At 37.8% G+C, this 20,599-nt stretch overlaps 1 protein-coding gene across 1 annotated transcript; it reads left to right on the top strand.

Annotated features, from left to right (window-relative positions):
* The first annotated feature begins 16,574 nt into the window (after positions 1-16,574).
* On the top strand, positions 16,575-17,372 carry LOC131008556 (uncharacterized). Its single transcript, XM_057935471.1, has one exon. It carries the CDS (start codon positions 16,575-16,577, stop codon positions 17,370-17,372), a length of 798 nt encoding a protein of 265 aa, XP_057791454.1.
* The last annotated feature ends 3,227 nt before the right edge of the window (positions 17,373-20,599 follow it).

Here is a 20,599-nt window from a genome sequence, read left to right as displayed (position 1 = left end):
GCTAGGCGGCCCGCCACTCCACAAGGCGGAGACGAACGCCGCTCGCGCCTTTCCGCAGTCAGCGGAGACGATCCGCAGCAATCGCAGTCATAAGCTCCGGCTGACCGCGATTCACCACCGCTTCAGTCTCCCGTCGCATCTCCAGATTCGGCCCCGCTGAGGCGATTCTCCAGATCCGGCCCCGCTGTCCTACGAAGTTGGGAGATGTAGAAGTATGAGCGGAGCACGACCAGGCCGATCGCCACCGCTGGCTGCCCGCTGGAATCTGGCACCGGTCAGCGGAGAGGAACGCCGTTAGGCGGCCCGCCACCCCTTCCCGTCTCCGCTACAGTCTTCCGTCGCATCTCCAGACCCAGCACCTCTGTTCCTAAGGTGATCTGAGAGAGAAATGGATCTCCCAATCACCGGCGACCGGGCTGTTCCCATAGCCACCCAGCGTTCCGGCCTTCCGCCTCCGACGTCTCCACGCAGCAACTGGCGAAGGTCCGCTCCCGCCGCAGCCGCTGATGAAGCTCCGCAGCTGCTGCCGAACCTCTCTGCCGCTGAAGAAGAGATCTGCTCACCGGCCCAGTCGCCGCCCATGCAGTCCTTTGCTGAGATCGCCGGCACGCCTCAACCGATGCCGCCAATGTCGCTGAGCAAGCCACCGACGCCTACGATGCAAATCAACCAACAACAGTTGCCGATTATGGTTGATAAGGCAGGGCTGAATCTGCCGCAAGTTTCCAATAATTTCTTTACTCAACGTCATAGCCATGGAGAATGTCACGACAAAGATAAATATGCTGTTGAATATTCAAAGGGTTTGGCTGAGGAATCTACGACAACGTCCTTTGCTGGTAGACCTTCTGGACATTCACAGGTTCATAAATTCACTACATCCAATACTCAGGTTCAGGATTTGATCAAGGGAGACAATTCTAAGAAGGCCTCGGCGACAGAGGTTCATCGGCCGAGCACCACTTCTTTTGCTTCGCTTCTGAGGAGACCCCGACAAATTGAACGTACGCCAGATGTGCTTGTTCATCGATTCACTTCGCTGCAACCGGACTTCTCTGGTGAAATACCCACGCTGAGGGTGCCAAAAGAGCATCTGCTGCCCAAAATAAATCAATTTGAGCATGCTTTAATTGGTCGTCTTCTTCTTAGGAAAGGAGAGAAGCCGCGTCTTCTCACGGATCTTAAACGTGATCTTCAGGTGGCTTGGAATATTGACAATGATTGGCAAATCATCTCCATGGGAAAGAGCTTCTACACTATTAAATTTAATACCGCTGAAGACAAGGCGCTAGTTCAGAAAAGCACTTCTTGGGAGTTACCTTTCGGAACCATGCGGTTACGCGAATGGGTGAGATTCTTCGACCCCTATAAAGAAATTTCATCACTTTGTGAAGTTTGGGTGCGCATTTATTATTTGCCCTTAGAATTTTGGACTCTGGATGTCATTACGGGTATTGGAAGGGCGATGGGATCGCCTATTAAAGTTGATGGGGCTTCTGCACGTGGTGCTGCTGGACATTATGCTCGAATTTTGTTGGAAATTGATCTCCCGCGTCCTCTTCCGGAGGCTTTGCTGGTTGACGGGGAAGAACGTTCCTTTCACGTCGAATTTGAATTCGAACAACTACCGGCCTTCTGCTCTAAGTGTAAGATCACTGGACATTCTATTGATAACTGCAATAAAATGAAGAACAAATCCAAGGAGGACAGCAGGAATGGGAAGGCCAAAGATAGGTCGCTGGTGAAAGACAATGAAATAATTAATAAGGGAGCTGCTAAGGAGGTTAGAGCACCTAACTGGAAACCAAAATCTTGGGACCAGAATAGGACTGACCAAGCTCACAGACCGCAGATTATCACTGAAAATCAGTTTGGGGTTTTTCAACAGGTGGCTGTCGAAGAAGAGCAGATTCTAAATCAGTTGGGGGTTTTGGAACAGGTTGTTGTTGAAGAAGAGCAGATTATGACACCGCGGGGAACAAAGAACCACAATCAGTCGTTGGCTTTAACTGATCGGAATGTTGATTTTGAGGATGCCAATGGAGATAGATTGATGTCAGGTCCGGATATCTTACAGGCGATCACTGTGCCGGTTACGGAAGAGATAGATTCAGGAGAGGAATCTGATGGGCAGTCGGATGGAGGCAAGACAGTGGCTGAAGAAGATTCACAACAGATCGTCATTTTTGAAAGTTCGGTCAATCGGGATAAAAATTGTGAGAAACAGGAAAAGATGATGGAAAGCGCTATCAAAGCTCAGCGGATAGTGGAAACTTTTAGGAATTGTGAGGCGGAGGCGCAGGTGAAAAAAAGGGAGAGACCGCCGAATGATTTGGCGACAAGGAAACCGAGGATTCTTGAGGAAGATAGTATCAAGAGTCGTCTACGGAAGTCAGTGGAGCAGCAACCTAACCAACAACCCAATCAACAGGCTGAAGATTTCATCAAAAATAAACTTTACAAAGCTTGGGAAGCAGGAGATAAACCTAGAGATTTCATTATTACATCTGGGAGCTCGAAGAATGATAGAGCCCTGAATAATGTGGCGGCCAAGAGTTGGGCAGCTGAAGTGGAATCGGGTGAAAACCCGAACACGAATTCTCAGTCTTTATGATGAATGTCCTAGTATGGAATGTCCGTGGCCTTACGGACGAGTCCAAACGAGTTTTAAAGGAGCATTGCGACTCCTTCTCCCCTGTTATTGTTGGGATTATTGAGCCTAAGACGAATCTCAAGAAGACTTTTTCTAGATTTTGGCGTTCTCTGAATCTTATTCCTTGTTTTCAAAATTCAAGAGACAACATGAGTTCGAATATTTGGGTTTTTTCTCATCCTTCTGTTACTCATGATGTGATTTTCTCCTCGGAGCAGGTGGTTATCATGAACTGCAGATGGTCGACGTGGAATTTCAAAATCGCGGTGGTGCATGGCGTTAACACGTATGCTGGCAGACGGCGTTTGTGGTTGGATCTTCTGGATCATATTGATGGTAATGTTGTCTTTATTGGCGATTTTAATGCGGTGAAAGGCGCCCATGAAAGAAGTAGTGACAGTATGCCTAACTCTACTGCTTGTGCGGAGTTCTGTGAATTCATTGAAGCCACCGGTTTCATTGAGGCGCCTACGGTTGGTCTGCATTACACGTGGTCTGGTCGTAGATTTATGCCTACCCATGTCGAGTCTCGTCTGGATAGAGCGATTTATGCTGACTCTTTTGCAAATCTCTGGAGTTCGGTTTTTGTCCAAGCTCTTCCACGTATTACCTCGGATCATTCCCCGCTTGTTCTTCATTGCATGGTGGATGCTCCTCCTCGCCATCGTTTCTTTAAGTTCCTTAACATGTGGACCTTACATCCGGATTTTCTCCATACGGTGGAAGGGTCCTGGCAGATGGATACCGAGAATGGCTGCCCGATTTTTAAAGTTATGCATAAATTAAAGCGTCTTCGGCAGGTTCTTCGCGCGTGGAATCAGAATGTTTTTGGAAATGTTGATTCTTGTATCATGAATACTCAACAAGAGCTTTTGGAGATTCAAGATCAGATTGCCAGGGATGGTTACACGGAGGATCTCTTTGATAAAGAAGTGGAAGCCCAAGCAAAGATCAACGTTGCGCTTTCCAGGCAGAGCTCGCTTTTACAGCAAAAAAGCCAGGTGTCTTGGCTTCAAGATGGAGACAGTAACACGAAGTTCTTTCATGCGATGCTTAGGTTTCGTCGTAAACCTCACATCGTTTCTCACATGGAGATCAATGGAGATATGAATTACGACCAGAAGGTTATTGGGGATCATATCGTGGATTTCTTCTCTTCTTTGTTTTCGACTAGCAGTCATACTAATACTGATATTACGGCGGTTGAGGCGGTTATTGAGGAGATGGTCGAAGATCGTTATAATAATTTGCTCATTCGTTTGCCGGATGAAGAGGAAATTTCTGTTGCGGTTTTTCAGATGGAGCCGAACAGCTCGCCTGGGCCTGATGGTTTCTCGGGTAAGTTCTTTCAGCATTGTTGGTCGATTATTAAAGTGGATATTTGGTGTGCTGTTCAAGCTTTTTTCCGGAATTCTTATCTTCCTCAAGGCTGCAATTCTAATACCTTGGTGTTGATACCTAAGAAAGATGTCGTCAATTCGGTCTCGGATCTGAGACCGATTGTTTTGTCCAACTTTCTTTACAAGATTATTACTAAGGTGTTGGCGTCTAGACTAAGCCAGGTTGCTGCTGTTTATGTTTCCCGTCATCAGTTTGGTTTTATTAGCGGTCGTTCTATTCACGATTGTATTCTGATTGGATCCGAAGGCGTGAACTGTATGCATCGTACGAGCCGTGGTCAAAACATGGCTTGCAAGATTGACATCAAAAAAGCTTTTGATACTCTTAGCTGGGATTTCCTGCTTAACGTTCTTCGTGTTGCTGGCTATGATTCAAAGTTCATTAGTTGGATTGAGATTCTGCTTCACTCGGCTAGGATTTCTATTCTGTACAATGGTCAGCTTAAAGGTTATTTTGCGTGTTCAAGGGGTGTTCGTCAGGGCGATCCTCTTTCTCCGATTCTTTTTAGAATCGCCGAGGATGTTCTTGGTAGGCTCTTTGCAAATTGTGTTAGCGCGGGCACCCTTACACCGATGCAAATGAGACAGGGAATTAATTTTCCAACTCATCTTTTATATGCGGATGATATTCTGGTTTTCTGTCACGCCTCGGTCACGAACGCTAATACCATTCAGAAAATTATGGAATATTATGGTCAAATCTCTGATCAAATTGTGAGCCCGGATAAGTCACAAATTTTTTTTACTAGCAAAGTTCCTTCTCAGACCTGCAGGGCTATTCGGAGCATATTGAGATTTTCTCAGGGCAACTTTCCGATTACTTACCTTGGGGTTCCTATCTTTAAGGGTCGTGTGCATGCCTCCTATCTTCGACCGATACATGATCGTGTGATCAACAAGTTCGCGAGATGGAAGGGATTACACTTGTCGATGGCTGGGAGGATTTGCCTGATCAGGTCGGTTATCCAAAGCTCCCTGACGCACTCCATGATGGTTTATAGATGGCCGACTGCTCTTATTAAGGAGCTCGATGCGTGCTGCCGTAATTTCCTTTGGACTGGCAACATCAAGCAGACGTCATCTTGTTCCGTGAGTTGGAAGAGGGTCTGCTCGATTAAGGAGGAGGGAGGTCTCGGGGTTAGGTCGTTCGAGCTCATGAATAAGAGCTATCTAATGAAAATGGCGTGGAAGGTGGTTGGTGGGCGTGAGTTCGGATATGATTTGATTAGAGATAGATATCTCGATCGCTTTGGGCGTTGTAAATCTCTGGTGGCTGCTTCTTCTGTCTGGATGAGCTTACGTGAGGAAATTGATGGTTTGGTGGCGGATTCGTACTCGTATATTTATGACGGCGCTTCTACTTCATTCTGGTATGACGACTGGCTTGGGTATAATCTTATGAATAAATGCGGTATTCCGCATTTCATGCTTCCGTTTCTTACTCAATCGGTGGCTGATTATTTCTACGATGGGCTCTGGCATTTCACGCAAGCCTTTGTTAATGATTTTCCTGAGATAGTGTGTGATATTTTACTCACTCCTCTTGGTACTGAGGGAGATGTGCGTTTCTGGAAACCCTCATTGCACGGGAATGTCACTACTGCGCTGGCATTCAACAAGCATTGTCATCATTTTCCGAAGGTGTCTTGGGGCTCTTGGCTTTGGGAATCTTTTATTCCGATTCGACGTTCTTTGATCTGTTGGCGTCTTCTTCATAATAGAGTACCGACTTATGATCGCCTTATCCGCTACGGTATGATCACGCCAAACGTCTGTTTGCTTTGCTTAAAAGGAAGTGAGTCTCAGGATCACCTTTTCTGGAATTGTGAGCGTGCGCAGAATATTTGGGCTACGTTTCTTGGGTGGTTCAATTTCACGCAAGGGTTGCAAGAGAATGATATTCATAGTTTTTTGGTGGCAGCTTGGCAGTATAAACTTAGTCCCCTCACCGGTAATTTCTGGAAAGCTGGTATCATCACGGTCATCTGGGCCATCTGGATGCAGAGAAACAATTGTATCTTTGATAATCAAAAGTTCGAAGCAAGTCGTGTCATCCACACTGTGAAAGTTGCTTTCAAAGAGATTGATGATAACTTTCCTAAATTAGGTTACATGTCGAATTCTTGGTCAGATTATCTGATTCTCCGGGCAGTGGGTGTTACTACCAGGAGTGCTCCTCCTCCGGAGTTTGTTGAGGTGCATTGGTGGCCACCGGTGGCGCCGTGGATCAAAGTGAATACTGATGGCTCAGCGACGGGAGCTCCGGGCACTATTGCTGCAGGTGGGGTGTTTAGAGATAACTGGAATGTGGTGCGTGGTTGTTTTCACTTCAAAGGTGGCTCGGGTTTTGCCTTTGAAGCGGAACTCATGGTTGTTATCTCGGCGATTCAAATTGCTCACAATCGTGGTTGGCACAAGCTTTGGATTGAAGCCGATTCCACCTACGTGATATCAATTCTTAATACTCATTCTTTTAATGTGCCTTGGCGTTTTAAGGCGGCGTGGAATAGGACTTTAAAGATGTTAGATGCTTTCTCGCTGCAGGTTTCTCACATCTTTAGAGAAGGAAACAAGGCGGCGGATATTATGGCTAACCAACAACGTTCAGAAGGGTGGTGGCCGCACGAGATTGAGGAGATTAGGGCTGCGGTTCGCCTTGACATGGCTTCGCATAGCCATCTGCGTAAGAAACGGTAGTTGGGACTGATGGGTGGTTGTTTTTTCGTTGTTATTCTGAATCTCGGAGTTGTATCTCCTTTCGCTATTCCCTACTTTCGTCTTGTGTCTAGACGAGTACTCTTTTTCCTATTCACGGTTTTTCCCACTGGGTTTTCCGTGAAAAGGTTTTAATGAGACTCGGCCCTTAGTCTGCTCTTTCTGTGCTTTCAAGGGTTTTTTTAGGTTTTTTTCTTTTCTTTTTTATATAAAATTGTCATTTAATGAATAAATTTTTAATATTTTATATAATTTAATAATATCTTAATATCAAAACTCAAAATCCTAAATCTAATTCCTAAATTGAACAGAATTCTCTTATGCCTTGAATAGAATTTTTGCCTTGAAGGAAGCCGTGCCCAAGGCCCCCTGGTATTTATAAATGATTATCAACTACTCCCTCCGTCCCAATATTCAAGTCTCATATTCCTTTCTGGGCCGTCCCAATATTCAAGTCTCCTTTCCCTTTTTGGCAAAAATTAGTTACTTAATTAACAATGCTCTCTCTCTTCTCTCTCTATTCTCTCTCTCTTTGTCAATCTCTCTCTCTCCTCTCTTCACTCTCAAATCGCCGCCTCTCTCTCTGTAGCATAATTGTATTTCTCTTCAAACCTCCACACACAACCGCGTCGCTCTCCTCAACCTTGATTTCTCTCTTGGAACTCAGGCGGAGTTCCTCTCTCGTTTAATTCTCCGTCCGGCGCCGCCGTTCGCGCGGCGCGACTCAGGCGTCCACTCGCGGCTCTTCTCCGCCGCGACTCATCCACTTCCAGTCGCCGGAGGGCTTCTGCGACCACGACTCCCACCAGCCGGCGTAGCCAGTCGTCGGTTCTCCTTCAATTTCCTCTACCTTCTCCTCGTCGGAATATTTTGAATTGGAAAGCTCGAGCCCTTCTCGACTCTGTGAACCTCCCATGGGCACGGGTATTTACAAGATCCGCATATGCATTTTCGCAGCAGCTATATTAATGGTGTCGGTTGTGGTCATTAGTAACTCAAACGACTTTGCAGCAAATAAAATTTGAATCTTGGTTGTCTCCTTTAAATTTCCTCTCAAGGCCAGCAACTCGTTACAGAGAGAGAGAGAGAGAGAGGGCAGAAAAATTGGATCTTGGACAACTATATTTCGTTTTCCGTTCATAATTTTCGGCCACATTTTGATGGTAATGCTTCACTGGATCTGGGTTTTCTTGGTTTTTCCAAAAGGTATTTCCTTTTCTTCAGTTTTTTAGTAGCATTGCATGTTCATAAAAGCATTTGGTTTATGCTGCTTGATTTTGGGCTCGATTTTGAGAAATTGAGTGTGAGGAAGAGAAATGGAGAGAATGACAGTGAAGAGGAAGGGGGAATTGATGCCAACCGAAGAAGGAATAAGGGCGGCGACTCGCCGGCCCCTCAGCAGCAGCGGCGGCGGATTCCGGATGGAGGAGGAAGTGTTGGGGCTGAAGAGAGAGAGGCGCAGAGACTTGATTAGTCAATCAAATTAAGAAATAAAATAACATTAATTAAAGCACTAATTATGTGGTCCCTACTAATTTAACATCAACTTTACCTCTCCTAAATACCCGTGCCCAAAACAAAGGAGACTTCATTATTGGGACGGAGGGAGTATATTTTAATTTATAAAAGTAATAAATCAAGCATTAATAGTTCGAATTTGTAAGTATATACAAGACACAGTAGATATAATCATATAATGGGTTCATAGGATACCATAACTATATCATTGGTAATGGATTGTGATTTATATTCAAACTATTCCCTTTTCCTTTAGAAACATATTATTATAGTAAAATAGTACTACTGACTGCCCAAAGTTTCTATTAGTGACATGAGGCTTGATAGTTAATATTAGTGTCACAAAAATTAGTGACATTTAAAAGTGTAATTATTAGTGATTAGCTACACTATCAAATATCACTACTTTTTATGACACAAATAATAGCTATCAAACCTCATGTCACTAGTGAATTTTTTTTATAATGACTATTTTTATGTCCAACGGTTACTTTTGTTTAAAAACTTATCACATAAATAAAACTAGACAAATCACACATATAATAAGTCTAAAACTTAAAATTTTTAATTAGTTAAAAAAAAGGAAAAAAATCGAAACTCTAGTTGGAATGTGGGTATGCAGGTATCCTAATACCCGCGTCGGGTATTAGGGTACATGACAGTGGGGTCGGGGTCGGGACCAGATAGGGAAATTTAGGAAATTGGGGGGTGGGGTACCCACAAAAATCGGGTAGGGTACCCAACTCGCCCCGTTTAGACACCCCTAATTATATATAATGACCGTTAAATTAAACTGACACTAAAAAAAATTGAAATTAAAATTATAACGACAGTTACGAACGGTCGTTAAATTAAAATTAATTCAAAATTTAAAATAAAATAGTAACGACCGGATTCTAGTCTTTAAAACGGTCGTTATAGTATAACGACCGTTAAATTTAAAAAAAAAAGAAATACAAATTTAATTAATAAATTCAGTCGTTATTTTCAAAAATTGGGTCATTAGGCCTGCTTTTTTAGAGATCGAATAATTCGGTCGTTGATTTCGGTCATAGGAGCAGTGTTTTCTTGTAGTGATGTAATTAACATCTCCAATCCCCTATTTTATCTCCATTAATTCTATACTTTTCCATAATTTTGAATTTCTTCCGACGCAAGATGGACGATTCGTTGTGGGGTGATTCGAATACAATAATTCAATGCTTATTAATTAGAGTTTAAATCTTCTCACAGACCAAACAAGAAGTATCTAATTATGTTGCATATTATATTTTCATTAGATAAGTTTATCTAAAGGCTTTAGGTGAGAACAAGAGTTAAAACTAATCTAAACTTTCTGGCTCTTTCATGCAGTCGGCAAATAAATATTCTCAAAAGAAACAAATATGTAAATAAAATAAGAAAGTAGAATCCATGGGGTGAACATGACCAAATCGAGTAGGTTTGACAATATAACAATAAACCTTAATACTGCTTAATTCGAAAGAAATTAACGAAAAAAAAAACAATAAACTTAAATACGACAACGCTTTTTTGTCAGCTAGCGTCTCGCCTGCATCTCTATCGGACTAATTAAATATTTGTTGACAAAATGCTTAGACAAAATTGGGTATATATATCTAATGTAATGGTCCAGGCCTCGCTACCTACAAACATAATTTCATTTAAAAAAAATTAAAGAAATCGCAATTTGATTTAAGATTAGCGTATAAAAGCTTTATTTAAGAGGTCTTAGGATGAACAATTAATATTTTATAGCATTTGAGTCGAATACTTTAATTCGGTGATTATCCGGATTCTCTTGAAGATGTTTATTAGAATATCTCTGTAGCAAAAGTACAGAATAACAAGATTAAAAAGTTGATATTCCCTCCGTTAACAATATCATTTCTCTTTTTATCATTTTGATCTATCCACGATATTTCCACTTCCATTTATAACAGTAGAATCCACAAATTTCACTTACAACAATAGTAGGACTCAAACTCCACTCACAACAATATTACTATTATCAATTACTATCCACAATTTTCTTAAAATCTGTGACGTCCATAAAGTGGAAACAATATCATGGTCGGAGGGAGAATAATTTAATGATGGGAGTTTTCTTTTTCTTTTTTTGGACCATCTTATACATGTAGAGGGTCAGAATCTAGAATGAACGAGCCAGTCATGGTGTAGGAATTATGTATCAATTTCAATTGAACTTAAAAGGACCAACCAAAAAATAAAGCGAAAGCCAATCGTCGAATTATATTTGTAATGCTATAATACTATATTTTAGTATTATTTAATCAATCTACTATTATCTGTATTAAATTATTTGGGAAAAGACGCAATGTTATTAAATAAATAACAGCTGGTCTTGGGTGCGACCGTCGCACAGTGTGCGATGGGTCCGCCCCGACCCGGTCCACATTCCACACCCAAAATCCTAAATCCTAAATTATTACATTTGTTTATAATAATTATTACTTTTAATAAGCATGAAATATACATTTGTTCGCACAAATGTATACTTATATAAATATAGGTATTTTCCTTCATTTAATATACAGTATTATATTTTCTAAACCCTAAATTCTATAAACTAAACACTAAACCCTGTAAACTAAACCCTAAGCCTGAACACTAAATCCTAATAGGAGTATTTACTTTTAATAAGCATAAGATATACATTTGGTCGCACAAATGTATACTTATATTAATATAAATATTTACCTTCATTCAATATAAAACATTATACATATCAATATACATTTATATGAACAAATATATATATTATGTTTATTAAAAGTAACAATTATTATAAATAAATGTAATAATTAGGAGTATGGGTCAAACTCACGCGGGTCAGGGTTCCGGGTCAGGAGGGCGGGTTTGGCGCCGGGTCGACCCGTCGCACACCTGTGCAACGGTCGCACCCAATAATTTGCGTATAAATAAATATTAAAAAGTGTATTATATATAGGGAATGGTTCTAATGAGATCATCATATATGGTGAGATCTTAGATTGATTTATAAGTGTTGATTTAATGAATTTTATAGTTATTTATCTGGAGGAGGAAAAAATTTACCGGGGTTCGAATCCTGGAGGCAGCAAAAATTTTATTAAGTTTTTAAATATTGCTATTCAACACTATACAATGTATTATTCGTCACTATGTATTGGCTTATTCATTAATTTTACATATTATAAAAAATAGCAATCTCACTAGAATCAACCTCTCTCTCTCTCTCTCTCTCTCCCTCTCTCTCTCTCTCTATATATATATATATGTGTGTGTGTGTGTGTGCGCGCGCGCGCGCGCGCGTGTATTTTTATTTATTATAGACATAATTCAGTCGTTAATTATTAATCTTTTAACTCTGTATCGTGTTGTTGATGGATTAGGGATAGAACATTAATTATGTGAGTGTGCGTGTGTTGGCCAAGTGGTAAGGAGTTAATGTCCAAAATCAAAGGTCTGACTGTGGCGCGGTCTTTAAACATCTTTATTTAATACTGTTAATTTATATATATAAAAAAACATTAATTATGTGACTAATAGTGACATTGTATTGTTTAGAGTAACACTTAATATAATAAGAAATAATAAGAATATGTGCCTCAAATTCTCAAAAAAAAAAAATGTATCCCTCAGAGACAAAGAAGAATAGCTAGGTTTGAAATAAGTGGACGTGGGAGTGGAATTGCAGAAGGGACTTTATATGAATGGAAAACAAGAATTATTTTCTTACTTTTTCTCGTTTCAAATCAATTTTAAATAAAGAGGATGTGGAAGTGAAAAGTAGAAGGCGGTGACATTTATTTCTCAAAATTGGCCTACATATAGCTCCTCATTTGAAACTTTGAAAAATATTTGGTGCAAACTCGCTTATAGCAAAGCAACTGAAGGGTTGTATACTGAAAGCAAGACTTTATGCTTGTATACATTGATTCCTTAGTTCACTGTGATTCTTCTATCTGAAATATTGTTATTGCATAATCCTATTATAGTCCAATTTATCTCATACTATAGATTATATGGTGTGTTGTAGATCACAGAAGATCATATAATTGAAAAAAGTTGAGATATAAATTGAGTTCACAATCGAGGCAACTATGGACGAGTTGCTGGTTTAGATTGTAGCATAAATGGATAAACAGTTTGTCTTGACTATTTATTTATGCTAGTACCTTCGTGTATTGAACAGGATCACAGTGAGATGAATTCTTATATTCTGACTAATTAAGAATCAAGATCTCGGCGACTTAAATAGTCTTAACCTTAGTTGGATTAATCGGTGTGAATAATAGATTGACTATTGCTTTGATTTATCATGGGTGAGAGTTCTCTTGAAGCTCAATATACTCGATACTTTGGGTGATAGCAATTATTATTTGACATGCGATTATATTGCAATAAGGATCCGTGTCCTGCTAATAACAGGATGATAATATCCTCTCGAGGAACTTAATAAGTTTATCGTATTAAACCCTGCAGGTGGAATTAGTTCCGATACGATAATAAGTTTAAGTGGTAGCACTCGAGATGTCGTTTATAATTAAACGACTAATTAATTAATTAATTGATCGTCAGATGAATTAATTAATTAATGGATATTGGATATCTTAAACACGGGGATTAATTAAGTCTAATACTAGCCCTGACTCACCTAAAGAATAAAGAGGTAATTCAGTATTAATTAATTTTCTAGTGGAATAAATTATTACTTGTGTCTCGATTTTATTCTGGGCTGAATAGGAAAATCGAGCACTGGGAGGCCAAACTTTATTCAAGCTAGTAGATCTCCGCTTGGCCCAATAAAGGCTTCACTCCATATGGGGCGTCCGTCCATCTATTTCTCACTTAAGCCTTTGGGCTTTGTTTTAGTTTAATTAGATGATGGGCTTATTATTTAGGGTTTTAATACCCAGTATAAATAATAGGTACAACCCTAATTCTAATTACTTGTGACATTACGTGAGGTAAAATAGAGAGAAATCTGTGAGAGCACAGAAAAGTGAGGCGGCGTGTTTCCCTTGGAAAAAGGAGAGGACTTGAAGATCGTTGCCACCCAACGTCAAGTCTTGCCGTGGGAACAAGTTGGAAGATCAACACTGGAGTCAATCATTGCCGGATTTGCAAGTAAGATTCTATCCTTTTGCTATAGGCACATGGTTTTTGTATGTATTCGTTTGATATCCGAAATGGATCACGGGCACGTGAATCATATGTCAAAATATGGTTCCTTCAAGCACACCGTCCAGCTTGCATGTACAGCTTTCTTACTTCCAATATCTTCCAAAAACGGGATTCTTCTTCAAAATCTGTCAAAAACCATTGGAAACCATTTAAGATCATAAAACATTCCCAAAAGATGATATTTAATACCAATCAAGCAAAGAAATCACCCGAAAACATCTAAAATATACGTATAAAATACGCCTAATCAGATATCATCAAAACAAGGGCTGGAATATTACATTAAGTTCTCAACAGGTATTGAGTCTGAGTGTTACAAGAAAACTAAACATGAAAGGTGTTGCTGATGCGGAGAGCATAAATAATTGAAGGAAATAATATAAGAAAACAGTTGCGATTATTTGGTTTTTTATGAATTGGGGAATGAATCATCTGTATAACACTTCACGTGTGCCTACCTATGTCAAAAAAAAAGTAATTTTATATGGTTTCTGCTAGTATTAATTATTACCGTTAATTAGGAAAAATATATTACTTAGGTGCTTCAAAAGCTATTCTATCTATTATTTAATAGATTACATATTCAAGGATTTCCCTTCATTCAAGGTCCTATGTGGCACATCCTCTATTTTCTATTCTAATTTATCTTAAATCCTCATTTAATCATTCTAATCTATACATTCTTCCATCCCACATCGAATTTATAGTAGTCAATGAGTACTAGAGAACATATATAAAATGATTAGATATAATGTGTATTTCTCCATCCCTCAATTATTTTGTGCCTTCAATTAAATTTGGTCGATTAATTAGTTGGCCAAATAAATAGTTTTACTTTTATTGAAAATTTTGTTTTGATCAATTATTAAAACGTCAATGCTAATTGGCTATGTAATTGATTTTTTTTAATTAGAAAATATTTAAGTTCACAAAATTGTAAGTTGACGTAATTTGAAGAATTGTAGAATTGCATTTCTCCATATGTTAAATATTTAAGCAAATAATTAGAAAATATTTGCTAGATTTTATAATTTTTTAATTAAATTTTTAAACTGATGTATCTTCTTAAAAAAAAATTGTCATGATTATATGATTTTCTCTATTTTTTAATTTTATTCATCTTAAGTCCTCATTTTAATTATTTTTATCCAATCCCACATCAAATTTATAGTAGTCTATGCCTACTAGAGAACATATATAAAATGATTAGATACCATGTGTAATTTCCCATATTTCAAGTATTTGCACCTCCAAATAAATTTGATCAATTCATTAGTTGACTAAATAAATAGTTTTATTCTCTAAAAAAAATAGTTTTATTTTTAGTGAAAAAATAATTTTGACCAATTATTAAGATGTCAATACTAATTAGCTAAGTAAATGGCTTGAAGAAATATAGAATTGCATTTCTCCGTATGCTAAATATTCGAGCAAATAATTAGAAGAAAATATTGGAAAGATTATTAGAATTATGAAATATAAACTTTTAAACTGATAGTATAAGATAAAATCGATATACTTCTCTTAGAAAAAATTAACATGTATGATTATACGATTTTCTCTATTCCTTATTTTTAATAATTTTTTTCCATATATTCTCCAATCCCTCATCGAATTTATAGTAGTCTATCGTTACTAGAGAACATATATAAAAGGAGTATATATAATATGTATTTTCTCATCCCTGAATTATTTTGCACCTCCAATTAAATTTGGTCAATTAATTAGTTGATCAAATAAATAATTTTATTTTTATTGAAAATATTATTTTGATCAATTATTAAGATGTCTAGCTAAGTAAATGATTTAATTTTAACTAGCATTTGCACCCCGTGCAATGAACGGAAAAATATTTTAAATTTTTATATTTATATTAAATTAATACTAATTTAATTATCATACTTATAAATATAATAAAATTTTAATTTTAACTGAATATATTTCAATTAAATATTGATTGAATAAAAAAATAAGGTAGAAATCACAATTATAAAATTTGATATTATGAAATGTAAAAAAAGACAAGAAAAACTAAAATTTAATAAAAAAGAATTAAAAAATAAATTTATTCAAAAAGATGAGAGAGGAGAGAGATTTTTTTTTTTTAAATTAGAATTTAAACAAATATAACTTTTACATTTTAAATCAAATATTTAGATAAAATATGTCAAATTAAAGCTCTTATCGTGATCTTTAATTTGATATCCATATTAAATATTTTTTTAACCAATCGAATTTCACGATTTTGGAAAGAAATAAAACAAAAAGTAAGAAGTTAAAGAAAAAATATAGTTTACAAAGTAACTTTCAATTTTATTACAACTTCAAAATTGTCATTCAATTTTGAAATTGATTTCAAATTGGGAATTGTCTTTTTTAATATAATATAGATTATAGAATATTTAATTTCATAAAATTATCAAGTTGGCATAACTTGAAGAAATGTAGAATTGCATTTCTCCATATGCTAAATATTTGAGCAAATTTTATCATATATATATATATATATATATTATATTTGAGCAAATAAATAGAAGAAAATATTTTTCGGATTTTAGAAATTGTCATGGATGATTATACGATTTTCTCTATTCTCTATTTTTATTTTTCTTATGTCCTTATTTTAATCATTTTTATCCATATATTCGTCAATCCTATATCTAATTTATAGTAGATGCAGGGCTATTCATCGGGCTCTTGGATTTTCGATTGGTTGTCTTCCAATGACTTATTTGGGGGTTTCTATTTTTGTTGGTCGTCCTCGTGCTTCCTATTTTATGCAGATTTTTGATAAGATTGTGCAGAAATTCGTGAGGTGGAAAGGTATCCAACTTTCTATGGCTGGTCGTCTTTGCCTTGTGAAGTCGGTTATTCAAAGTTCGATTGTGCATTCGATGATGGCTTACAAATGGCCGATGTCGCTTCTTCATTCTTTGGATAAAAAGTGCAGAAACTTTGTGTGGTCTGGTAATATTGATCAACGTCCCAGCTGCTCTGTGAGTTGGGGGCGTACTTGTTCTCCGCGGATTGAAGGCGGCTTAGGTATTCGTTCGTTTACTTTGATGAATCAAAACTTTTTGATGAAGCTTGCCTGAAAGATGATTAAAGGGGCAGATTGGGCTCATCAAATCATGCGCTCTAGATATCTTACTGATTTTAGCTACGCTAAGCAGAATATTGCTAATTCTTCTATTTGGATTGGGTTGAAGGATGAAGTGAATCAGTTAGTGGATGATTCTTATTCCTGTATTGATCGTGGTGATGGCACCTTTTTTTGGAGAGATGATTGGCTTGGTTATAAGCTTGTTGATAAGCTTAAGATTCATTCTTACATGCATGATTTTCTTAATTTTTCAGTGCATGACTATTTTTATGATGATGTTTGGCATTTCTCTACTGCTTTCGTGAATCGTTTCCCTGAAGTGGTGGCTGATATCTTACTTCTTCCCATGAATGGGGGTAAGGACGTTAGATTCTGGAAACATTCGGTACGTGGGGAAGTCTCTGCTGCTCTGGCCTTCTCGAGAAAATGTCATCGTTTCCCAGAGGTGAACTGGGGAAAATGGATTTGGGAGCCTTTCATTCTTGTTAGACGCTCAATTCTTTGCTGGCGCGTTATTCACGGGCGTCTCCCCACTCTTGATATTCTGGTTCGGCAGGGCTTGGTCGCCCCTAATGGCTGCTCGCTGTGCTTTGAGAGCGGGGAGTCTATTTCTCATGTTTTGTGGAATTGTTCGAAGGTGAAGCCCATTTGGCGAGAGTTCCTCTCTTGGTTTGACAAAGCTCCTCTCGGGGACTGCTTGGATATTCACTTGTTTCTGGTGCTGGCGTGGGCGACGAAGTTTAGCTTACAAATTCTTTCATTCTGGAAAGCCGGTGTCATCACTATTTTGTGAAAGATTTGGGATTGTTGCAACTCCGTGGTGTTTGATAATGTTCATTTTAATTCTCGCCGAATTTTGGCTTTCGTCAAATCCTTCTTTAAAGAACTGGAATCCAATTTCAAAGATCTCGGCACTATGAACAACATATGGTCCGACGACTTGATCACTAGGCCCATTGGAGTTGGAAGTCGGTCGGCCCCCCCGCCACGTATGATTGAGGTCCATTGGTGGCCTCCTGTTTCTCATTGGATGAAAGTCAATACTGACGGCTCTGCTATGGGTGCGTCGGGGTTCATTGCTGCGGGTGGGGTTTTTAGGGATCATCATGCGGTGGTTCGCGGTTGCTTTCACATTAAAGGGGGTATTGGTTTTTCTTTTGAAGCTGAGCTTTTGGCAGTGATCACTGCTATAAATTTGGCCCATGATAGGAATTGGCTTTACTTGTGGATTGAGTCGGATTCCATGTATGTTGTTCTGCAGAAATTCCACTTGATTGTCACTCATATTTATAGGGAAGGTAATCAACCGGCGGATATTATGGCTAACAACGATCGTGTTGAAGGTTGGTGGCCGTCAGCCATTGAGGAAATTAAACTTGCTGTTGCAAGAGATATGTGTACGCATAGCCATGTGCGAACCATCCGGGAGTAGTCGGTGTTGGAGCTCTGCGCGGCAGTTTGCTGCGGATTGCCTTGGTGTTCAGTTTTTTGTTGGTTTGGGGTGCTTGTGAGGGCGGATGTTTGGGTGTTGGTTTAGGGCGTCGTTCCAATCCTTTTTCAATCTTTGGGTGCGCTCAAAACTAGGATTAGAACGGTCGGGGGTAAGAGAGTGCTCTTATCGGTTTCAGGGTTTTGGAGACAGCATGCTTTGGTCGTTGAAGTGCTGTACTCTGCTCCTTGTTGAGAACTTTTCACGGTTTTACTTGTCTCGCCTTGGTATACATGTTTGGTCTGATGCGAATATCTTCGAGTCGGCGTTGCCGGCGGATGTCAAGGCTGAGCTGCTTGACAGCTTGCGTAGCAGTTGTCCTCTCGGCAGCCTGCGTGGTTGCTGCCTTCTTCGGGATCGTGGTTGCTTCATTTCCTTCTTGTTAGGGTGTTTTTGGTTCGTTCTTGGCTTGTTTAGGTCTGCTCGTTGTCTTTTTCTTGTTAGTCTTCTTGTTTTTTGGTTTGGTTTCCTGGGCCGGAAAGCCGGGGTTTCCTTAGGGCGATGGTTCGGCCGGAGCTCTAGAAGTTACTTCACTTCCGCTTTCCTTCCCCGTTTTTTCTTTGACTTTAGACGAGTACTCTTTTTCCTCCTTCTCTGGGAGGTTTTAATGAGGCTCGACCCTTAGTCTGCTTCTCTGTGCGGTCAAGGATTTTTGGATTTTTTTCTTTCTTTCTAATAAAATCGTATTTTAATAATATCTAATTTATAGTAGTCTATGACTAGTAGAGAATATATATATATATATAGAGAGAGAGAGAGAAGGGTTCAACAGAGAAGCTAAATATTATGGAGAATAGAGAATTCGTAAAATAAAAACGAACAGATCTATAATTTTAATGAACAGATTAATGTACCGCATGAATAGCAATTTGCCCCGGGTTCGAATCCTGCTGGTGGCGAGTTTTTCTATATTTTTACTAAATACGTCTGTTCTTTAGTTATGTTGATCTGTTCGTAAAATATATAGATTTGTTCATGATGAATAAAAAGATAATTCTCTATTGAACTCAACCATATATATATATATATATATATATATATATTACGGTAAATATTTCTTTAAACCCCAAATTATGTTCACACTATCAATTATATCTTGAACTATTGAAAAATATTTTTTAAGCCTTAAACTATTTATTTTGTATTAATTGTACCCTTCATCCATTTTTCACTCTTTAAATTTTCAATTAATAAAGCATATAATGATGTTGTTTTATGGAGTATATATAAAGCATGTTAAAAAAGGATTGATTTTGAATAATCATAGCATCCGGCGAGCCACGTCAAATTTTCATAGCAAAAAAAAATAGACAAATGGTGCAATTGATACAAAATTAATAATTCAAGGTTTGAAAAAAAAAATCTATAATTAAGGATATAATTGATACTGTAAAAATAATTTGAGGTTTAAAGTAATACTAGCATTTGCACACCGTGCAATGCACGGGAAACTTTAAATTTTTATATTTATATAAAATTGATATCAACTCAAATATCATATTTATAAATATAATTAAAAAATAGTTTTAACTTAATATATTTGAAATGAATATTGAAAAAATAAAAAAATTACCATAATAACAATTGATATAATGATAAGAAAAAAATTACAATATATATTGCATACTGCATTCAATCCAGAAGTTTTTAAGGATAGAGATATTTTGGAGTTACCAACGAGATGATTATTCGTGTAAATTTTGTCGAGATTATTAACCAATTATTGATTTATATTTTATTTATTTATATACATATTTTATAAATTTAAATAAATTCAAGAAATTAATTGATATTACACACATTTACGCCAAATTGAATTTTGTAATAGAGATCAAAGAAATTGTTAAGAAATGAAAGGAAAAGAGTGAAAGAGATGAAAAAATGAAAGGGAAAGAGGCGTTTATATAGGAGCGAAAAGTAAAAAATATAAAAAAGGCAAAATAAAAAAAATGGCTGTTGAATAAAAAAAATGAAAATCGGAAATAGTCGTTGGATTTCAAACAAAATCTATTTTTTTTTTTAATACGGCGCGTCCCTTATTAATGCACGCGCCTTTGATAAGGGACGGATGAGGCTTACTCATCTGGATGAGTAAGCCTCGAGTCGACGACGTCTTACATCGGTCGACTCATCGAGAAAATGATTCGAATCTGCCTAAATGAGTCGACCGATGTGAATGCTCTAACTAAAAAAAACTTATCGCAAAAGACTTGGCCATAGCGACATGTTTTTGGTTTGTAGCGAAGAAATACGTAATTAAATCTAAAACGTCATTTCCCCTAAAAAAAATCTAAAAAGTCATTTATTTGGATTTCAAGATCATTGTATAAAACTTTTAGTTCGTTCTTGATTCATGAAATATAATTTTAAAAATACAAAAGTCATTTTAAAATAAAAAAGCCAATGCATTCTTATCTATCACATTTCTTCATTTGATCAACCCACTTTTATTTATTTAAGGCTCACATCTAAACCTATTTCCCAAATTTCATAAACCCTGGGCCTAACTCATGTCAACATGCACAGCCCAA

The sequence above is a fragment of the Salvia miltiorrhiza genome, chromosome 1 (genome assembly GCF_028751815.1).
Source record: "Salvia miltiorrhiza cultivar Shanhuang (shh) chromosome 1, IMPLAD_Smil_shh, whole genome shotgun sequence".
NCBI classification, from domain to species: Eukaryota; Viridiplantae; Streptophyta; class Magnoliopsida; order Lamiales; family Lamiaceae; genus Salvia; species Salvia miltiorrhiza.
This window is presented reverse-complemented; position numbering and strand designations above follow the sequence as displayed.

Coding starts and splice junctions, on each gene's coding strand:
- LOC131008556 (XM_057935471.1), top strand. CDS start 16,575: ATGATTAAAGGGGCAGATTGGGCTCATCAAATCATGCGCTCTAGATAT.